The sequence below is a fragment of the Alligator mississippiensis genome, chromosome 1, assembly GCF_030867095.1.
Source record: "Alligator mississippiensis isolate rAllMis1 chromosome 1, rAllMis1, whole genome shotgun sequence".
Classification (NCBI taxonomy): domain Eukaryota; kingdom Metazoa; phylum Chordata; order Crocodylia; family Alligatoridae; genus Alligator; species Alligator mississippiensis.
This window is the reverse complement of record NC_081824.1, coordinates 3,606,131-3,624,409: the sequence shown is the minus strand read 5'-3', so window position 1 is coordinate 3,624,409 and position 18,279 is coordinate 3,606,131. Positions and strand designations below refer to the sequence as shown.

Genomic DNA, 18,279 nt, shown 5'->3' with positions numbered 1-18,279 from the left:
CAGGGGGTCGGACTCGATGATCTATTGAGGTCCCTTCCGACCCTAACATCTATGAATCTATGTACCAGCATCTGTTTGTTGGTCCCAGCTCCAACACTGTACCAGATCCAGGGAAGACAGCTCGTATTTCCTCTGTGCAGCAGTCCCAAGACAGCTGAGCACGTGTTCCTTGATGCAAACTGGAGATCCTCCTTCCAGGAAAGGGTGTAACTTCACTATGATACGATCACACTCAGAATCATAGGATCATAGGAAATGAGGGTGAGAAGGAATCTCAGGAGGTCGCATCTAGTCCATCCCCTGCTCAAAGTGGGACCAGCCCCAACTACATCATTCCAGCCAAGGGTTTGTCTACCCAGGGCTTCAAAACCTCCAAGGGTGGAGACTGCACCACATCTGTGGGGAGCCTGTTCTGGTGCTTCACCACCCTCCTCATGAGAAAGTTTTTCCTAATATCCAACCTCAACTTCCCTTGCTGCAGCTTGAGCCCATTACTTCTTGTCCTGTCATCTGCTCCCACTGAGAACAGTTTGGCTCCATCCATGTATCACATCTTACTGCTCTAAACAGGTGAACACTGACAGTTAACATGTCTGAAGTGGACCAAAGCTCTCCACCACACCAGCATTTAGGAACTTCTGAAACTGGTGTTTCGAAAACCCTGAGTTGGATCATCTGCAGAGCTGGAATTCATGGCCTCGCCACCTAAACACAGGGCTCTGGGCTCAGCTATCTTGGAATAATCTTGGAGCAGATACAGAGGGTACATCTACCCAGTAGCAGTGATGTGGCCCAGCCAGGACACTCCAAATGAGTCCCACCTACTTATTTCTAACCAATTCTAGAAATGTAGCAATGAGTCAACCCTCCTATCCCCGCTCCACCCTCGCCCCCCGGCAGTTGCTCTTGTGGTCGCTAGGGAAAACCCTAGAGCGGGGTCCCCAGTGTATTTCTGGTTTTGGAGCAAGGGAGTGGGAACAGATTTGTGGGGTGCATCGAGGAGCTTCCCAGCCAGGGCTGGCTGCTGCTATGGCGTAGAGTGCAGGCATACCAATAAATGCTTTTGCATGGTCAAACAGGAGCCGAACTGACAAGATAGAAGACCTGGTTGTAGAAAATGGTAAGAGCCATGGAGGAGTTCCCCTATGAAGAGAGATGGTCAAGGCCAGGCTTGCTCCATTTAGAAAAGAGATGCTTCAAGGGGAACATGAGTAAGGTTTACAAATGGCCAAGAGAAAGTCAGTAGGGATTTATCATTGACTGTCTCTCACCAGATAAGAACTAGGAGACTTGAAATGAAATGAGTAGGCTGTAAGTTTAAAATGAATACAAGGAAGCTCTTTCTCCCCCAGTGTGTCATTAAAGCGTGGGGCTCATTGCCACCAAATGTGGTGGAAGCTGAAAGTTCAGCCAGATCCACAAAGGTCAAAGGCCAAGCTGAGCTAATTCTTGCCAAGGACATTCAAATGACTAGCAAATAAGCCCTAAGAAAAGAACAAGGGAAACCATGGAGCTTCAGTGCAGGAAGGATGGACTAGAGACCAATTAGCCACAGCTCCAAATGAATTAAATACTGCATGACACTGATCCCAGGAGCAAAGTAAGGATGGCTGATGGGAGAGGGCAGTGTGGAAATACAAATGACTGCAGCCAAGGTGGATGCAAAACTGAAAGCACTTGATGTAGTCCAGTTGCTGGGACGGAAAAATTCCCCCTCCCAGAGTTCAGAATGAAATCCCAGGTCCAATAACAACAGTTTTTAACAGATCCCTCCTATCACTACTGTGTGCATGGAGAAGAGCAAAGGCAGGAGAGGAAGGGGAGAATGTGATCCTAGCAACTACAGGTTGTTAGTCCAGAGTCTGAAAGGAGTTAGCGCAAAGTTTGTGGAAAAGAACAATGAATGGCATGAGGAAACAGGTTAAAAGGCACCACAGGTGATGGCTATCAGACTAACCAGAGAGCTCTGTAATCAGAAAACTGATTACAGGAATGGGGAGGAATATACAGATCATGATGAATAACCTGAAGATGGGAACTAGAAGAAGGTCCTGAACCATCAGAGCAGAACAGCCTCTGGAGCAGAGACTTGAGGACAAAACCACTATCTACACTTAAGATGGAGCTGACTAACGGGATGGGATGGATTATATGGGGACATCACCTGAAATAACAGGTGACCAGACTCCGTGTCTCATGGATCCCCTGTCAGTCCGAGGCTCCACTAGAGAGAGACAAAGGCTGTTTCTGGTACTAACGTGCATTGCAGATAAGCACAGAGATGGCTCTTTGGATAGCCAACTATAAAAGCCTCAGCCATGCCCCACCTGGGTCTGCCCCAAGAGAGAAAGCTAAGTACTTCCAAACAGTAAAAATGTAGGTCTCTTTTGCAGCCTACTTAGTCTTGTGGGGGCTGCTGACCAGGTTTGGCACTCAAGAGATTCATAGATTCGTAGAAGTAAGGTCGGAAGGGACCTTGTAGATCATCAAGTCCAACCCCCTGCCCTGGGCAGCAGAGAAAACCAGGCTCAAATGACCCTAGACAGGTAGACATCAAGCCTCCTCTTAAAGACCCCCAGGGTAGGAGCCTGCACCACTTCCCTTGGAAGTTGGTTCCAGATCCTAGCCGCCCTGACTGTGAAGTAGTGCCTTAGGATGTCTAATCTAAACCTATTCTCTAACAATTTGTGGCTGTTATTCCTTGTTACCACGGGGGCGCTAGGGGGAACAGGGTCTCCCCCAAACCCTGCTGGTCCCCCCCAGTGAGTTTATAGACGGCCACTAGGTCTCCCCTCAGCCTTCTCTTGTGAAGGCTGAACAGGTTCAGGTCCCGTAGCCTCTCTTCATAGGGTCTGCCCTGCTGTCCCTGGATCATGCAGGTGGCACTCATCTGGACCCTCTCCATGCTCTCCACATCCCTCCTGAAGTGCGGTGCCCAGAACTGGATGCAGTACTCCACCTGCGGCCTGACCAGTGTTGCATAGAGGGGGAGGATCACCTCCTTGGACCTACTTGAGATGCATCTGTGGATGCACAATAAGGTGTGGTTGGCCTTCCTGACCGCGTCCCCACACTGTCAGCCCATGTTCATCTTGGAGTCAATAATGAAGGGAGTTTCCTAGCTTATAAGTGTGCTGCTGGTTCTCGCTGCCCAAGTGCAGCACCCTGCACTTGTTAGTATTGAATCCCATCCTATTTTCATTAGCCCACTTCTGTAACCTGTCCAAGTCCTGCTGTAATCTGTCCTTCCCTACTACCGTGCCCACCTCACCCCAAATCTTGGTATCATCAGAAAATTTAAACAGGCTGCTTTTTACCCTGTCGTCCAAGTCACTAATAAAGAAATTGAACAGTACGAGCCCTGGGGTACTCCACTGCCCATATCCCTACAGGTTGAAAAAGACCCGTCCACCACTACCCTCTGAATACGACCCTTCAGCCAATTTGCAATCCATCTGACTGTGTAGGCATCAATGCCACAGTCACCTAGTTTTTGATGAGAATGGGGTGGGAGACAGTGTCAAAGGCCTTGCTAAAGTCCAGAAAGACTACATCCACGGCGCCACCTGCATCCAATGCTTTTGTGACCTGATCGTAGAAGGCAATCAGGTTGGTCTGACAGGACCTCCCCTAATGAAACCGTGCTGGTTGCCCTTGAGCATCATCCCTGCTGCTGGCCCATCACAGGTGTCCTCCTTGAGAGCCTAGTTCAAGTCCTGGTTTGCTCGGTAAGCAGGTTATTTCTCCTATCAGCAAAATGAGGAACCAAGGTGCTGGCCTGGGTGCTCAGGACCACAAGCTAGAGATGGGCTAGCCTTTTATGTGGAAACAGACTCAGAGAAAATGAGGGCTTCACCACCCTCCTAGTGAGAAAGTTTTTCCTAATATTCAACCTCAGTTTTTCTTGCTGCAGTGGAGTCCATTGCTCTTTGTTCTGTCATCTGCCTCCACTGAGAACAGTCTAGCTCCATCCTCTTAGGATGGAGTCCAGCTCCATCCTCCCCCTGCAGGGAGTTGAAGGCTGCTATTCAGTCCCCCCTCCGTCTTCTCTTTTCCAGACTAAATAAACCCAGTTCTTTCAGCCTCTCCTCTGTATGCTGCAGCTACCACCCTCAGCATTGGCAGCGCAGAGAAACACCTGTTGCATTTGTAGACCTGTTGGATGGAAGAAGTTGTGTTAAGCAAATCAGTTACTTCCCCTAAACGATCCTAATTTTTTCTAATTAGTGCAAATTCATGTAATTATGTAATTGGTGCATGTTAATTAACCATTGCAATTGCTAGTTAACTTCCCAGCCTGCCCCAGGCTTTGGCTCACTGTTGCCATTTTGCTAGAGCAGAGAACTCTCTTCAAGTCCTTTCTAGCCTGCTTTTGCGTGCCCTGCTCTGTGGAGGCAATGTCAGACTCCCTTGTGTCCTGAGGACACACAGCAAACATCTGCTTTCCCTTCTGCCCTCCTGTGCTACAGAGGAGAAGTAATTCAAGGAGACTCTTCTATTAGAAGAGCCCTGGGTGGACTGTTATCAGCACCCTAAGGAGGGAGTAGATTCTACTCTAAGGACATGCAGGGGGGCAAAGATTGGAGGGAAGTTTTGAGAAAAGGGCAATGCCCAGTCATGGCAAGGGAATAAAAAAAAACCACTGCTTGCCCACTTCAGAGGCACATCCATGGCTCTAGCCCCTGTGGCACTCGAATGGATGTGAACAGACCTGGCCATGAGCATTAGAAGGGGTAGGCAGTGCCTGGGCAGAGATCATCAGCCAAAATGCAGCTGGCAGAGAAACCCATGTAAAAAATGCAAATGCAACTTTGGAACAGCGGGACAGTTAGTTTATCTTATTTAAAGTTGCTGCTCTCCCAACACGTATGGAGAAGCATTGGGAAGGGATTAAAACAGGGGTGTCAAAGATATCTGAATCTGTCCCATGGAGCTGTTTCACCCAACCTGCCAGGCTCCTAAAGGGGCCAGGAATTCAGGGGTGGGGAAATGATGATCTGCTGGATGCTCTCCTTGCCATGGCTTTCAGTCATGCAACACACAGAGATCTTAAGAGCAATTATGGTACTGCATATGAAAACTGTGAAAGCTTGGACAGCATCTCTTACATAAAAATGCAGGATAGTGGCTGGGGCAAGACTGAGTTGTGGTAACAAGACTGGCACAAGAAAATTAAACTCTGCTAATGGCTTGCAACCCATTAGGTGTTGAGAGAGTGGAGTGCTTGTGATACCCAATACCAGACCCATGCCATAAGATAATAAAAGTGGTTAAAATTGTTGGCAGAGTCCTGATGCACTCATCACATGTGTACCTAAGAAAGCCCTTTAAAGAAAGGTTGAGCCAGTGAAGGCAAGGAAACTGCACATGCACTTCAGTTGACCTAGCAGCTAAAGAAAACAAAAGACTCAATATGCATCTCAAAAGAAACCTGTAAAAGGTGCATTGAATATAGGGAGGATATTCTTCACGTGACATCCTCACATTTCTCAAAGCAGGCATCCAATGTCACTCTAAAGTGTTAAAAATGTCTGAACCATTCAGTGTATGTCTGGAGTTATGAGCTACTGTCAATGTGCCCCATTGATAAACAAATACCCCAAAGCAAGTTTGGTGACACCACTAAGCATCCTGCCTGACACTCAAGGCCCCTCATCTGCGATTGACCTATAATTGCAAAAGCTGCAGAACCGCATAATCCTTACACCTAGACAATCAAAAGCAGAAGCCAGGCAATTAACAGTTATGGTATAATGATCAACCTTTTCCTCCCCGCTTTGTTCGGACTTTAATTGGCCAACCATCAAGAAATGGTTTGAAGAAACAGTAAAAAAAACTAAGCACATTTCTCAGCAAGTGTGCGCAGTCCAGACCAGAAGCCATCCTGCCACCCAGCCAACAAGTGAAGGACCCACACTTTGAGGCTGTACAAGAACTGCTTCCTGCCTGCCTTGGGTAAAGATCTCAGTGCAGCTACGATAATACTAAGGACTAATAGCTTATTTTATATGGACAATGGAGCTGTCTGGGATGGTTTGGACAGAGCTGATCCTGCCTCGGGCAAGGGTTGGACTAGATGTGACCTGTGGAGCTTCCTTCCATTTGCACTTCTCTGTGATTCTATGATTTCTATGAATATTCACCGGAGCACCTCATCATTATCAGTGTGTCTCACCATAGCGCCTGAGGGTCCTAATTGTGGATCAGGACACCAAGACACTATTTGCAGTACAAATTTAAAAAAACCCCCTGGTTTCTGCCTCAAAGAGCTGGCCCTCTAATATTGAAGGTGCCCTGCACTGGGCTGAGTGGTGTCTGGTGGCTGTGCAGGTGTGCGAGGAGGTATGAAGCTCTTTTTTGCACACTTAGCCATGCCCTGTATTCTTGCACACTCAAGAGATGTGCACCATAGTGTTCTGGAGGTGCATGTCCAAGTTGAAGATCTGCTGCCATGAACAGCTGTACATGGGGCTGCCATAATGAGGGCACCTTTGGCTACAGCAAATAGCACGTAGGAGGGAATCCTGCCTGGCAGCCTTTGCATCCCCAGTTAGGCACACACTTACAGCTGGACCAAATGGGGGAAACCCCATCATTCCCTCCTTGGCCCTGCCTTGGATCCAGTCCTTGGATCCAGTCATCATTCCCAGGATCATGGGAAAGTCAGGTTGGAAGGGACCTCACAAGGTCACATCTTGTCCAGCCCCCTGCTCAAGGCAGCACCATCCCTGCCTAAACCATCCCAACCAAGTGTCTGTCCAACCTGCTCTTGGAAACCGCCAAGGATGGAGATTCCCCAACTTCTCCAGGCAGCCTGTTCCAAGGCTTGACCACCCTCAGAGTCCAAAAGTTCCTCCTCATCAATAACTTCCACTTCCCCTACTGCAATTTAAGGCCACTGTTCCTAGTCCTGTCCCTAGGGTCCCATCTCCATCCTCTCTGTAATGGCCCTGCAGGTACTTGAAGATGGCTATCAAACTCCCCTTCAACCTCCTCATCCCCTAGCTAAATAACCCTAGTTCTTTCAGCCTTCATAACTCATTCTCCCCAGGCCCCTAGCCATTTGTGTTGCCTTGTGCTGGACTCTTTCCAAACTGCCCACATCCTTCTTCAAGTGAAGGGCTCAAAACTGGACAAAGGACTCCAGGGAAGGCCTCCCCAGTGCTGGACAGAGGGGAAGAATCACTGCCCATGATTTGCAAGTGACCCTCCTGTTCAAACGGCCCAGGGGGTTGTTGGCTTTTTTTGCAACAAGGGCACATTGCTGGCTCCTATTCAGCTTATTCTCTACTGTAACAGTACAAGTCCAGAGGGGAGCACCCAAATCACAGCCCTCTGCTCCCAGACTGGAGGGACCAGCTAGCCGTCTGGACAGACAGCCACATGACAGAGCAAGCCAGCAGCAAAACAGGAAAGCACTGTACCTCCCAGAGGAAAGGGAAATCCATGCCCTCCTTCTACACCCCGTGATGCCTCCTGAAATCTTTGGCAGGGTTCTGCAACATGCCCATCACCTATGAACGAGCCTCTAACACAGCCCATGTCCATAGTCCCCAAACACTTCACAAGCACAACGAGCAAGGCAAGTCTCCACGTTAGGCTTCCATGTGACTTAGCACAGGTCATTTGAGGAATTTGCATCAGAGCCAGAACGAGCCCCCAGATTATCCAGCAAAACGATCGACCTCTAGCCAGGCACGGACACCCCCCCGGCTTCCAAGGACTCTCTATGGTTGCTCCTGCCCTGTTTTCCCAGGGACGAAGCTAAGCTGGCTCCTGTTCCCCCCATTTCCAATCCTGTGCTAATCTCCACGATGCAGCTTACCTTTAATTCTGGCCAGGAGCACATCTGCTTTGACGTCAACTTCTCTTCTCTGTAATCTTTCTCTTCGGGGCAGAAACTCTGGAAAGTGCGCTGAATGCTGCAAAAAGGACAGTGTCAGAGAGGGTGACCTTGGGCTCCACAGCTCGAAAAGACCCGCGCCTGCTTGACAAATCAAGGCGAATTCCCCTGGCAGAGAAGGACAGCATTAATGTTTAAGAACCCAGGCTTGCAGCCTTCCAGGAGAGCAATAAAGATATATCTGGGTGATTGGTTAAGAAAGCTAGTCTAGGATCCAGATTCAGCTGTCACGCATAATGCATTTCCCGTCTCGGTAACATCTGATTCTCCTGGAGCCGTAATAGCTTATGATGGCGAACAGGATAATTAACGATGGGATGCAATCTTTAGAGGTCTGTAAAATAATGTAGCGTGCGGGGAAAATTAATCAGCCTTTACCACCTTTCGGCTATGGGTGGTAAAATGAGATGAATATGGTCTCAATCCAAGTGAAAGTGCTGCCTGTCTGTATGTCAGAAAATACCTCCATAGCTGCCAGTAGGTGTGCGGTCATGGCCGTGCCCCCTGCTTTTGCTGTGGCACGCACAGGTGTGACGTGTTGTGTCAGGGGTGATTGCATAGTTTGGGTAGGAGGCTGAACAAAGGATCTGTCTGGGCTGGTTCAGGCAGTAAAGATGCGGGCAGGATCAAAACCAGCATTTACCCACCCATTCACGGTGTCTACAGACCTGATCCAAAACCTGTCGGAAGCAGCAGAGAGACACCCGGGGATCTAAAAGCATAGACCTGCCACGCAAAACTCCCTCAGCAAGTAGGGCCTCGCTCAGGCTGGAGGAAAAGGAAAAAAACTTGGGAATAAACTCACCGTATAATTTCCTTCTTGGTCAGGAACGTGAGGGCCTGCAATAAATCAGAGATATGTGAGGCTACGGTGCAAACCCGCCCTGTCTGGCGTGTAGCACACCTATCAGGTGGCCTTGCTGCAGCTTGCGCCCATTGCTCCTTGTCCTGCCATCTGCCCCCACTAGAACAGCCCAGCTCCATCCTTTTTGCAACCCCTCTTCAAAGGAGCCAAATTCAGAGTTTCCTGGACACCCAACACACCAGACAGCCAGGATTAGACCACAAAAGCATCAGGGAAAGCAAAGGTATGGATCCTGCAGCACCTGGGATCCCTTGGCTACGTGTTTGTGGTGTTAATTGGTCACTGGCTGCTTGGCTGCCTCGCCAGCACCCGAAAATCAGAGAGGACCCATGGGGAGCCTTCCCCGTCACCTCCCTGGGCTTGAAGCAGCTGAACAGGACTTGTTCAGGAGCATCCTGGACAGGACACAGTGTTGCAAGACCTGTAGCCATTCTCTGCCTCAGTTCCCCATCTGTCAAATGGGCATAATGAAATTCTCTCCTATTCATTTTAATGAGATCAGTAAAGCATGGACTGTATCTAGGTCTCTGTGTGCACAGTGCCTGGTGCAAGGGGCCCTGATCCCAGCCAGGAGATGGGAGCATGACTGGAAAAGAAATATGGAGACGCTAATGTAAACGCCTGTGCAATCGGCAGACCCGCTCGTTACTCAGGACAGCTGTAATAAGGTAGGCATGTCTCCTAACATTTCCAGTCATTGATCTACCCTGTAATACTTCTTGTCAACAGCACATTGGGCTTCATCTACCACCCTCTGAGAGAGACTCCACGTCCTCCATTTTTATACCATGGCCTGGGTGCTTTCGACTCCCGTGCATATTCCTGGGCTCCCCCCATCCCTGTTTTCTGAAATAGGGCAATTTCTCTTCAGGTTTCTGGGATCTGGTGACTGCAGCAAGGGAAAACCCACATCCCCAAAGAGATTGTGAGGGAGCAAACTCCTCCCAGGGGCAGTGAGCTGTCACCAGGCCTCACCATCGTGTCTGACGGGGGTGTCGTCCCCTCACACACACCCAGTCATGTCTGACGGGGGTGCCGTCCCCTCACACACATCCAGTCATGTCTGACGGGGGTGCCGTCCCCTCACAAACATCCAGTCATGTCTGACAGGGTGTCATCCCCTCGCACACATCCAGTCATGTCTGACGGGGGTGCCGTCCCCTCACACACACCCAGTCATGTCTGACGGGGGTGCCGTCCCCTCACAAACATCCAGTCATGTCTGACAGGGGTGCCGTCCCCTCACACATCCAGTCATGTCTGACAGGGTGTCATCCCCTCGCACACATCCAGTCATGTCTGACGGGGGTGCCGTCCCCTCACACACATCCAGTCATGTCTGACGGGGGTGCCGTCCCCTCACAAACATCCAGTCATGTCTGACAGGGGTGCCGTCCCCTCACACATCCAGTCATGTCTGACAGGGTGTCATCCCCTCGCACACATCCAGTCATGTCTGATGGGGGGTGTCGACCCCTCACACACATCCAGTCATGTCTGACGGGGGTGCCGTCCCCTCACACACATCCAGTCACGTCTGACAGGGGTGCCGTCCCCTCACACACATCCAGTCATGTCTGACGGGGGGTGCCGTCCCCTCACACACATCCAGTCATGTCTGACGGGGGTGCCGTCCCCTCACACACACCCAGTCATGTCTGACAGGGGTGTTGTCCCCTCACACACATCCAGTCATGTCTGACGGGGGTGCCGTCCCCTCACACACACCCAGTCATGTCTGACGGGGGTGCCGTCCCCTCACACACACCCAGTCATGTCTGACAGGGGTGTTGTCCCCTCACACACATCCAGTCATGTCTGACGGGGGTGCCGTCCCCTCACACACACCCAGTCATGTCTGACGGGGGTGCCGTCCCCTCACACATCCAGTCATGTCTGACAGGGGTGCCGTCCCCTCACACACACCCAGTCATGTCTGACAGGGGTGCCGTCCCCTCACACACATCCAGTCATGTCTGACAGGGGTGCCGTCCCCTCACACACACCCAGTCATGTCTGACAGGGGTGTTGTCCCCTCACACACATCCAGTCATGTCTGACGGGGGTGCCGTCCCCTCACACACACCCAGTCATGTCTGACAGGGGTGCCGTCCCCTCACACACATCCAGTCATGTCTGACAGGGGTGCCGTCCCCTCACACACACCCAGTCATGTCTGACAGGGGTGCCGTCCCCTCACACACATCCAGTCATGTCTGACGGGGGGTGTCGTCCCCTCACACACATCCAGTCATGTCTGACGGGGGTGCCGTCCCCTCACACACACCCAGTCATGTCTGACGGGGGTGCCGTCCCCTCACACACACCCAGTCATGTCTGATGGGGGTGTTGTCCCCTCACACACACCCAGTCATGTCTGACGGGGGTGCCGTCCCCTCACACACACCCAGTCATGTCTGACAGGGGTGTTGTCCCCTCGCACACATCCAATCATGTCTGACAGGGGTGTCGTCCCCTCACACATCCAGTCATGTCTGACAGGGGTGTCGTCCCCTCACACACATCCAGTCATGTCTGACAGGGGTGTCGTCCCCTCACACACACCCAGTCATGTCTGACAGGGGTGTTGTCCCCTCACACACATCCAATCATGTCTGACAGGGGTGTCGTCCCCTCACACATCCAGTCATGTCTGACAGGGGTGTCGTCCCCTCACACACATCCAGTCATGTCTGACAGGGGTGTCGTCCCCTCACACACACCCAGTCATGTCTGACAGGGGTGTTGTCCCCTCACACACATCCAGTCATGTCTGACGGGGGTGTCGTCCCCTCGCACACATCCAGTCATGTCTGACGGGGGTGTCGTCCCCTCACACACATCCAGTCATGTCTGACGGGGGTGTCGTCCCCTCACACACATCCAGTCATGTCTGACGGGGGTGCCGGCCCCTCACACACACCCAGTCATGTCTGACAGGGGTGCCGTCCCCTCACACACACCCAGTCATGTCTGACAGGGGTGCCGTCCCCTCACACACATCCAGTCATGTCTGACAGGGGTGCCGTCCCCTCACACACACCCAGTCATGTCTGACAGGGGTGCCGTCCCCTCACACACATCCAGTCATGTCTGACGGGGGTGCCGTCCCCTCACACATCCAGTCACGTCTGACAGGGGTGTTGTCCCCTCACACACACCCAGTCATGTCTGATGTGGGTGCCGTCCCCTCACACAGACTCGTACCACACCGGTCACCCTAAGAGAAGGCCGGATCATGAGGGAGGATGGCAAGGCTGCAGCAGGCCCGGACAAAATGGCTGCGTCCGAGGAGCGATGGGCCTGGCAGGATGGAGGGCCTGAAGGCTCCTGACCTGATAATCCTCTAACTCCTCGTTCCCCATGGGCTGAGAGACTCGCTGGCCCATTTTCCTGCCTCTCACGTGTCTGAGGTTTGGGGTGACTGTTGGTCACCTCCACAGCCCCAGGCTCCCGCTGCGGCGCCTGCCCGTGTCCACACTGCTTCCCTCCCTCCGGACGTACGCACCTCGGATAAACTACATACCCCTTCCTAATATATAGATAGAAGTATATTGGTGTTTCTTGTTAATCACTGAAAAATGAGGATTTTGGGTTACTTTCAATCTGAAAATTATGGTGGGGAGCTGGGGCGTTGTTGTTTTTTTAATCAAAGAAAACCTGCTCGCTAGCATGGCCGGAGCCGGCGACTCCTGGGTGAAACCCAGCGATTTGGGAGGTGTAGCGGGGCACCGGGCTGTGCCTGCTCCTTTATGGCAGCATCAGGCGGAGGTAGTGCAGAGGGCTAATGAGAGACTCAAATGAATTGGAATTTAATTCAATTTAACTCAACTAATTAATTATATTTAACACAATTAATTGTAAAGAGGGCTACGGCTGGAGCTATATAAGCCCAAAGCCTGAATGGGGAGGCAGGCATGAAGTGAGCAGACCCAGGCTGCAAAGCAGCAGGGCTCCTGGACGACGGATCTGAACAGCATCGCAGCCCCGGGAGGACGCGAGCCCCCTGGGCAGAGAAAGACCGGGTTTGCAGGCAAGCAGCCTTTGATTCATGTTAAGCCTCTGGAGGGGTCTGCCCCAGGGCTGCAATGCTTCTGGGTTATTCCAACGGCACTCGTCGTTTAGCCTTGAGCCCCGCTGTGGCACGTTCAAGGCCAGCTCGCGAGCCAGAAACTGAACCCGCAAACAGAGTGAAAAAATGCTGAGATCTGGACCAGATGGTCCACGACCCCAGAGGAAGGGCTGAGTTCAGGACCAGGGGTGTGAAAGCCTAGAGGAGGGGCTGCATGCGGGACCATAGATTCATAGATTCATAGATGTTAGGGTCGGAAGGGACCTCAATAGATCATCGAGTCCGACCCCCTGCATAAGCAGGAAAGAGTGCTGGGTCTAGATGACCCCAGCTAGATACTCATCTAACCTCCTCTTGAAGACCCCCAGGGTAGGGGAGAGCACCACCTCCCTTGGGAGCCCGTTCCAGACCTTGGCCACTCGAACAGTGAAGAAGTTCTTCCTAATGCCCTGTCTAAATCTGCTCTCTGCTAGCTTGTGGCCATTGTTTCTTGTAACCCCCGGCGGCGCCTTGGTGAATAAAACCTCACCAATTCCCTTCTGTGCCCCCGTGATGAACTTATAGGCAGCCACAAGGTCGCCTCTCAACCTTCTCTTGCGGAGGCTGAAAAGGTCCAGTTTCGCTAGTCTCTCCTCGTAGGGCTTGGTCTGCAGGCCCTTGACCATACGAGTGGCCCTTCTCTGGACCCTCTCCAGGTTATCCGCATCCCTCTTGAAGTGCGGCGCCCAGAATTGCACGCAGTACTCCAACTGCGGTCTGACCAGCGCCCGATAGAGGGGAAGTATCACCTCCTTGGTTCTGTTCGTCAGGCATCTTCTGATGCACGATAAAGTGCCATTGGCTTTTCTGATGGCTTCGTCACACTGCTGGCTTATGTTCATCTTGGAGTCCACTAGGACTCCGAGATCCCTTTCCACCTCTGTGCACCCAGCAGGTCATTCCCTAGGCAGTAGGTGTGCTGGACATTTTTCCTCCCTAGGTGCAGCACTTTGCATTTCTCCTTGTTGAACTGCATCCTGTTGTTTTCCGTCCACTTGTGCAACCTGTCCAGGTCTGCCTGCAGCTGTTCCCTGCCCTCCGGCGTGTCCACTTCTCCCCATAGCTTTGTGTCATCCGCAAACTTGGACAGGGGTGTGAAAGCCCAGAGGAGGGGATTCATGCAGGACCAGGGGTGTGAAAGTCTAGAGGAGGGGCTGCATTCAGGACCAGGGGTGTGAAAGCCGAAACGAGGGGTTGCATGTGGGACCAGGGGTGTGACAGCCCAGAAGAGGGGCTGCATGCGGGACCAGGGGTGTGAAAGCCTAATAAGGGGTTGCATGTGGGACCAGGGGTGTGAAAGCCGAGACGAGGGGTTGCATGTGGAAGCAGGGGTGTGAAAGCCCAGAAGAGGGGATTCATGCGGGACCAGGGGTGTGAAAGTCTAGAGCAGGGGCTGCATGCGGGACCAGGTGTGTGAAAGCCCAGGGAAGGGGCTGCACGTGGGGCCGGAGTGTGACAGCCCAGAGTCGGGTCTGCATGGGGGACCAGGAGCATGAAAGTCAAGAGGAGGCTTTGCATGCGGGACTATGTGTGAAAGCCTAGAAGAGGGGTTGAAAGTGGGACCAGGCATGCTATAGCCCAGAGGAGGGGCTGCATGTGGGACCAGGGGTGTGAAAGCCCAGGGGAGGGGCTGCATTCAGGACCAGGGGTGTGAAAGCCGAGACGAGGGGTTTCATGTGGGACCAGGGGAGTGAAAGCCCAGAGGAGGGGCTGCATGCGGGACCAGGGGTGTGAAAGCCTAGTAAGGGGTTGCATGTGGGACCAATGGTGTGAAAGTCTAGAGGAGGGGCTGCATGTGGGACCAGGGGTGTGAAAGCCCAGAGGAGGGGCTGCATGCAGCACCACGGGTGTGAAAGCCTAGCCGAGGGGTTGCATGCGGCACCAGGGGTGTGAAAGTCTAGAGGAGGGTCTGCATGCAGGACCAGGGGTGTGAAAGCCTAGACAAGGTGTTGCATGTGGGACGAGGGGTGTGAAAGCCCAGAGGAGGGGCTGCATGCAGGACCAGGGGTGTGAAAGCCCATAGGAGGGGCTGCATGCAGCACCACGGGTGTGAAAGCCGAGACGAGGGGTTTCATGTGGGACCAGGGGTGTGAAAGCCCAGAAGAGGGGCCATATGCGGGACCAGGGGTGTGAAAGCCTAGTAAGGGGTTGCATGTGGGACCAGGGGTGTGAAAGCCCAGAGGAGGGGCTGCATTCAGGACCAGGGGTGTGAAAGCCGAAACGAGGGGTTGCATGTGGGACCAGGGGTCTGAAAGCCCAGAAGAGGGGCTATATGAGGGACCAGGGGTGTGAAAGCCTAGTAAGGGGTTGCATGTGGGACCAGGGGTGTGAAAGGTCACAGGAGGGGTTTCATGTGGGACCAGGGGTGTGGAAGCCCAGAGGAGGGGCTGCATTCAGGACCAGGGGTGTGAAAGCCGAAACGAGGGGTTGCATGTGGGACCAGGGGTGTGAAAGCCCAGAGGAGGGGCTGCATTCAGGACCAGGGGTGTGAAAGCCAAGATGAGGGGTTTCATGTAGGACCGGGGTGTGAAAGCCCAGAAGAGGGGCTATATGCGGGACCAGGGGTGTGAAAGCCTAGTAAGGGGTTGCATGTGGGACCAGGGGTGTGAAAGGTCACAGGAGGGGTTTCATGTGGGACCAGGGGTGTGAAAACCCAGAAGAGGGGCCATATGCGGGACCAGGGGTGTGAAAGCCTAGTAAGGGGTTGCATGTGGGACCAGGGGTGTGAAAGCCCAGGGGAGGGGCTGCATTCAGGACCAGGGGTGTGAAAGCCGAGACGAGGGGTTTCATGTGGGACCAGGGGTGTGAAAGCCCAGAAGAGGGGCCATATGCGGGACCAGGGGTGTGAAAGCCTAGTAAGGGGTTGCATGTGGGACCAGGGGTGTGAAAGCCCAGAGGAGGGGCTGCATTCAGGACCAGGGGTGTGAAAGCCGAAACGAGGGGTTGCATGTGGGACCAGGGGTGTGAAAGCCCAGAAGAGGGGCTATATGAGGGACCAGGGGTGTGAAAGCCTAGTAAGGGGTTGCATGTGGGACCAGGGGTGTGAAAGGTCACAGGAGGGGTTTCATGTGGGACCAGGGGTGTGGAAGCCCAGAGGAGGGGCTGCATTCAGGACCAGGGGTGTGAAAGCCAAAACGAGGGGTTGCATGTGGGACGAGGGGTGTGAAAGCCCAGAGGAGGGGATTCATGCAGGACCAGGGGTGTGAAAGTGTAGACGAGGGGTTGCATGTTGGACCAGGGGTGTGAAAGCACAGAGGAAGGACTTCATTCAGGACCAGGGGTGTTGAAGCCCAGAGGAGGGGTTGCATGCAGGACCAGGGGTGTGAAAGTCTAGAGGAGGGGCTGCATGTGGGACCAGGGGTGTGAAAGCCCAGAAGAGGGGCTGCATATGGAGCCAGGGGTGTGAAAGCCTACAGGAAGGGCTGCATGTGGGACCTGGGGTGTGAAATCCCAGAGCAGGGGCTGCATGTGGGACCAGGTGTGTGAAAGCTCAGAGCCGGGGCTGCATACAGGACCAGGTGCGTGAAAGCCCAGGGGAGGGGCTGCATGTGGGGCCGGGGTGTGACAGCCCAGAGTCGGGTCTGCATGGGGGACCAGGATCATGAAAGTCAAGAGGAGACTTTGCATGCAGGACTATGTGTGAAAGCCTAGAAGAGGGGTTGAAAGTGGGACCAGGCATGCTATAGCCCAGAGGAGGGGCTGCATGTGGGACCAGGGGTGTGAAAGCCCAGGGGAGCAGCTACATGAGGCACTAGGGGTGTGTAAGCCCAGAGGACAGGTTGCGTGCAGGGCCGGGGGTGTGAAAGCAGAGGGGAGGGGTTTTATCAGGGACCAGGGGTCTGGAAGCCCAGAGGAGGGGCTGCATGTGGGATATGGGGTGCCAAAGCCCAGAGGAGGGGCTGCTTTCGGGACCAGGGGTGTGAAAGTCCAGAGGAGGGGCTGCATGCGGGACCAGCAATCCGAGAGCCCAGAAGGGACCACATAAGGGCTCAAGGGGGCCAAGGGCCCAAGGGGACCAAGTGCACAAATAGGTAACATCAACAATAGAGAAAATCTGTGGAACTTGGGGCAAGCTGTAGGGGAGGATCGGAGCCACTCTTTGAGCCCTTAAGCCTAGGGTGTCCTGGGTAAGCACAGATACACATGCAACCCTTGAAGGTACAGGCACCCTGCAGGGGCACAGGCCAGCTGAGGGATCCCATTGATTGAATCAAGGCTGTTGGGTGTCCAGAAGTGACCCAGTGGTGCTGCAAATGGATTAAGGCTCTCCCTACGTCCCGTGGACTACCTCCCTTTTTCAACCTCTAGGAAAAACAAGGCATGGTGGGAGAGTAATTAAGGGACTGAGCCAGGCAGGAGTCACACAGCTGCCCCTGGGGCACAAACCTGCCACAGAAGGCAATGAGAAAGACTAGCAGATTTTAAGAGAGGCCAAGTGCTGGGAAATCCATCTCATCCCTAGATAATCTCACCCCGTGAACTACCCTCCTTCAGAAACGGTCACTTCATTTCTAGCAGGGACTTTGCTCCTTGTCAGCTCCTGGTCATTGGATCTCGTTCTGTCTCGGCAAGATTACGGAGTGCTCTGCTAGCAGAGACCTCCTCGCAGGGTGGGTCATTACAGCGAGTGATCAAATTAAGAAGCTTTTCCTCTTAATAAATAAACTAACGAGATGAAGCTCCTCCAGAGTCTCTTGTGGTAAGGCAGATTTTTATCCAGACCTTGAAGCTTTTTGAACTCATCTATTTTTCAACCTCTTCTTAAACTTGGGAGCATTAGTAATAGACACAAATGGTCTCAGCAGTGCTGTATACAGAAGCAATACCAGCTCCCTGCTCCTGTTAGACACCTCCATGTGTACATCCAAACATTTCATTTACAGCCACCCTGTTACGCTAGGTATTCATGATATGATGATCATAACACTCAACCTCTTATTACCCGTTTCCAGGTTACACTACCCCACCCCAGGAATACGACGACAGTCTTGCTCCTAGATGTATGACCTTGTATTTGCCCATATTAAACTATACGCTGCTGGGCTATATCCAGTTTACCAACAGATCCGGGTCACTCCATGTCATTGATTTAATATGGTCATTTATGCTTTGTGGCATAAGCAAATTCTCTCAGCAAAGCTTTTATATATTTATCCACATCCCAGTCACAGATAATGAATGCAGAAAAGGACCAGGGGATGGCAGTGGACAAGAAGCTGAATAGGAACCAGCAGTGTGCTCTAGTTATGAAGAAGTTTACTGACATCTGTTTAGGCTAACGACAACATTATTTCGTCGTTTATGCAGAAGGGAAGACCGAGGGGGATTGAATAGCAGCCTTCACCTCCCTGCAGGAGGGCTGCAAAGAGGATGGAGCTGGACTGCTCTCAGTGGGGGCAG

The 18,279-nt window shown here is 52.7% G+C and overlaps 1 protein-coding gene across 2 annotated transcripts in view; it reads right to left on the bottom strand.

The window, feature by feature from the left end:
* The window catches only part of CIB4 (calcium and integrin binding family member 4), a 70,527-nt gene that overhangs the window by 38,181 nt on the left and 14,067 nt on the right, over nt 1–18,279 (bottom strand). Inside the window, exons 1-3 of one of the 2 annotated variants that reach the window (XM_014608866.3) lie at nt 12,104–12,238; nt 8,709–8,743; nt 7,826–7,922 (exon numbers count right to left, since the gene is read on the bottom strand). In XM_014608866.3, coding sequence (XP_014464352.1) covers nt 7,826–7,922; nt 8,709–8,743; nt 12,104–12,157 — 186 coding nt within the window. In that variant the 5' untranslated portion in view covers nt 12,158–12,238. Of the gene's footprint in view, nt 1–7,825; nt 7,923–8,708; nt 8,744–12,103; nt 12,239–18,279 lie in introns of those variants that run through there. The other variant, XM_019488937.2, reaches the window with a different exon arrangement.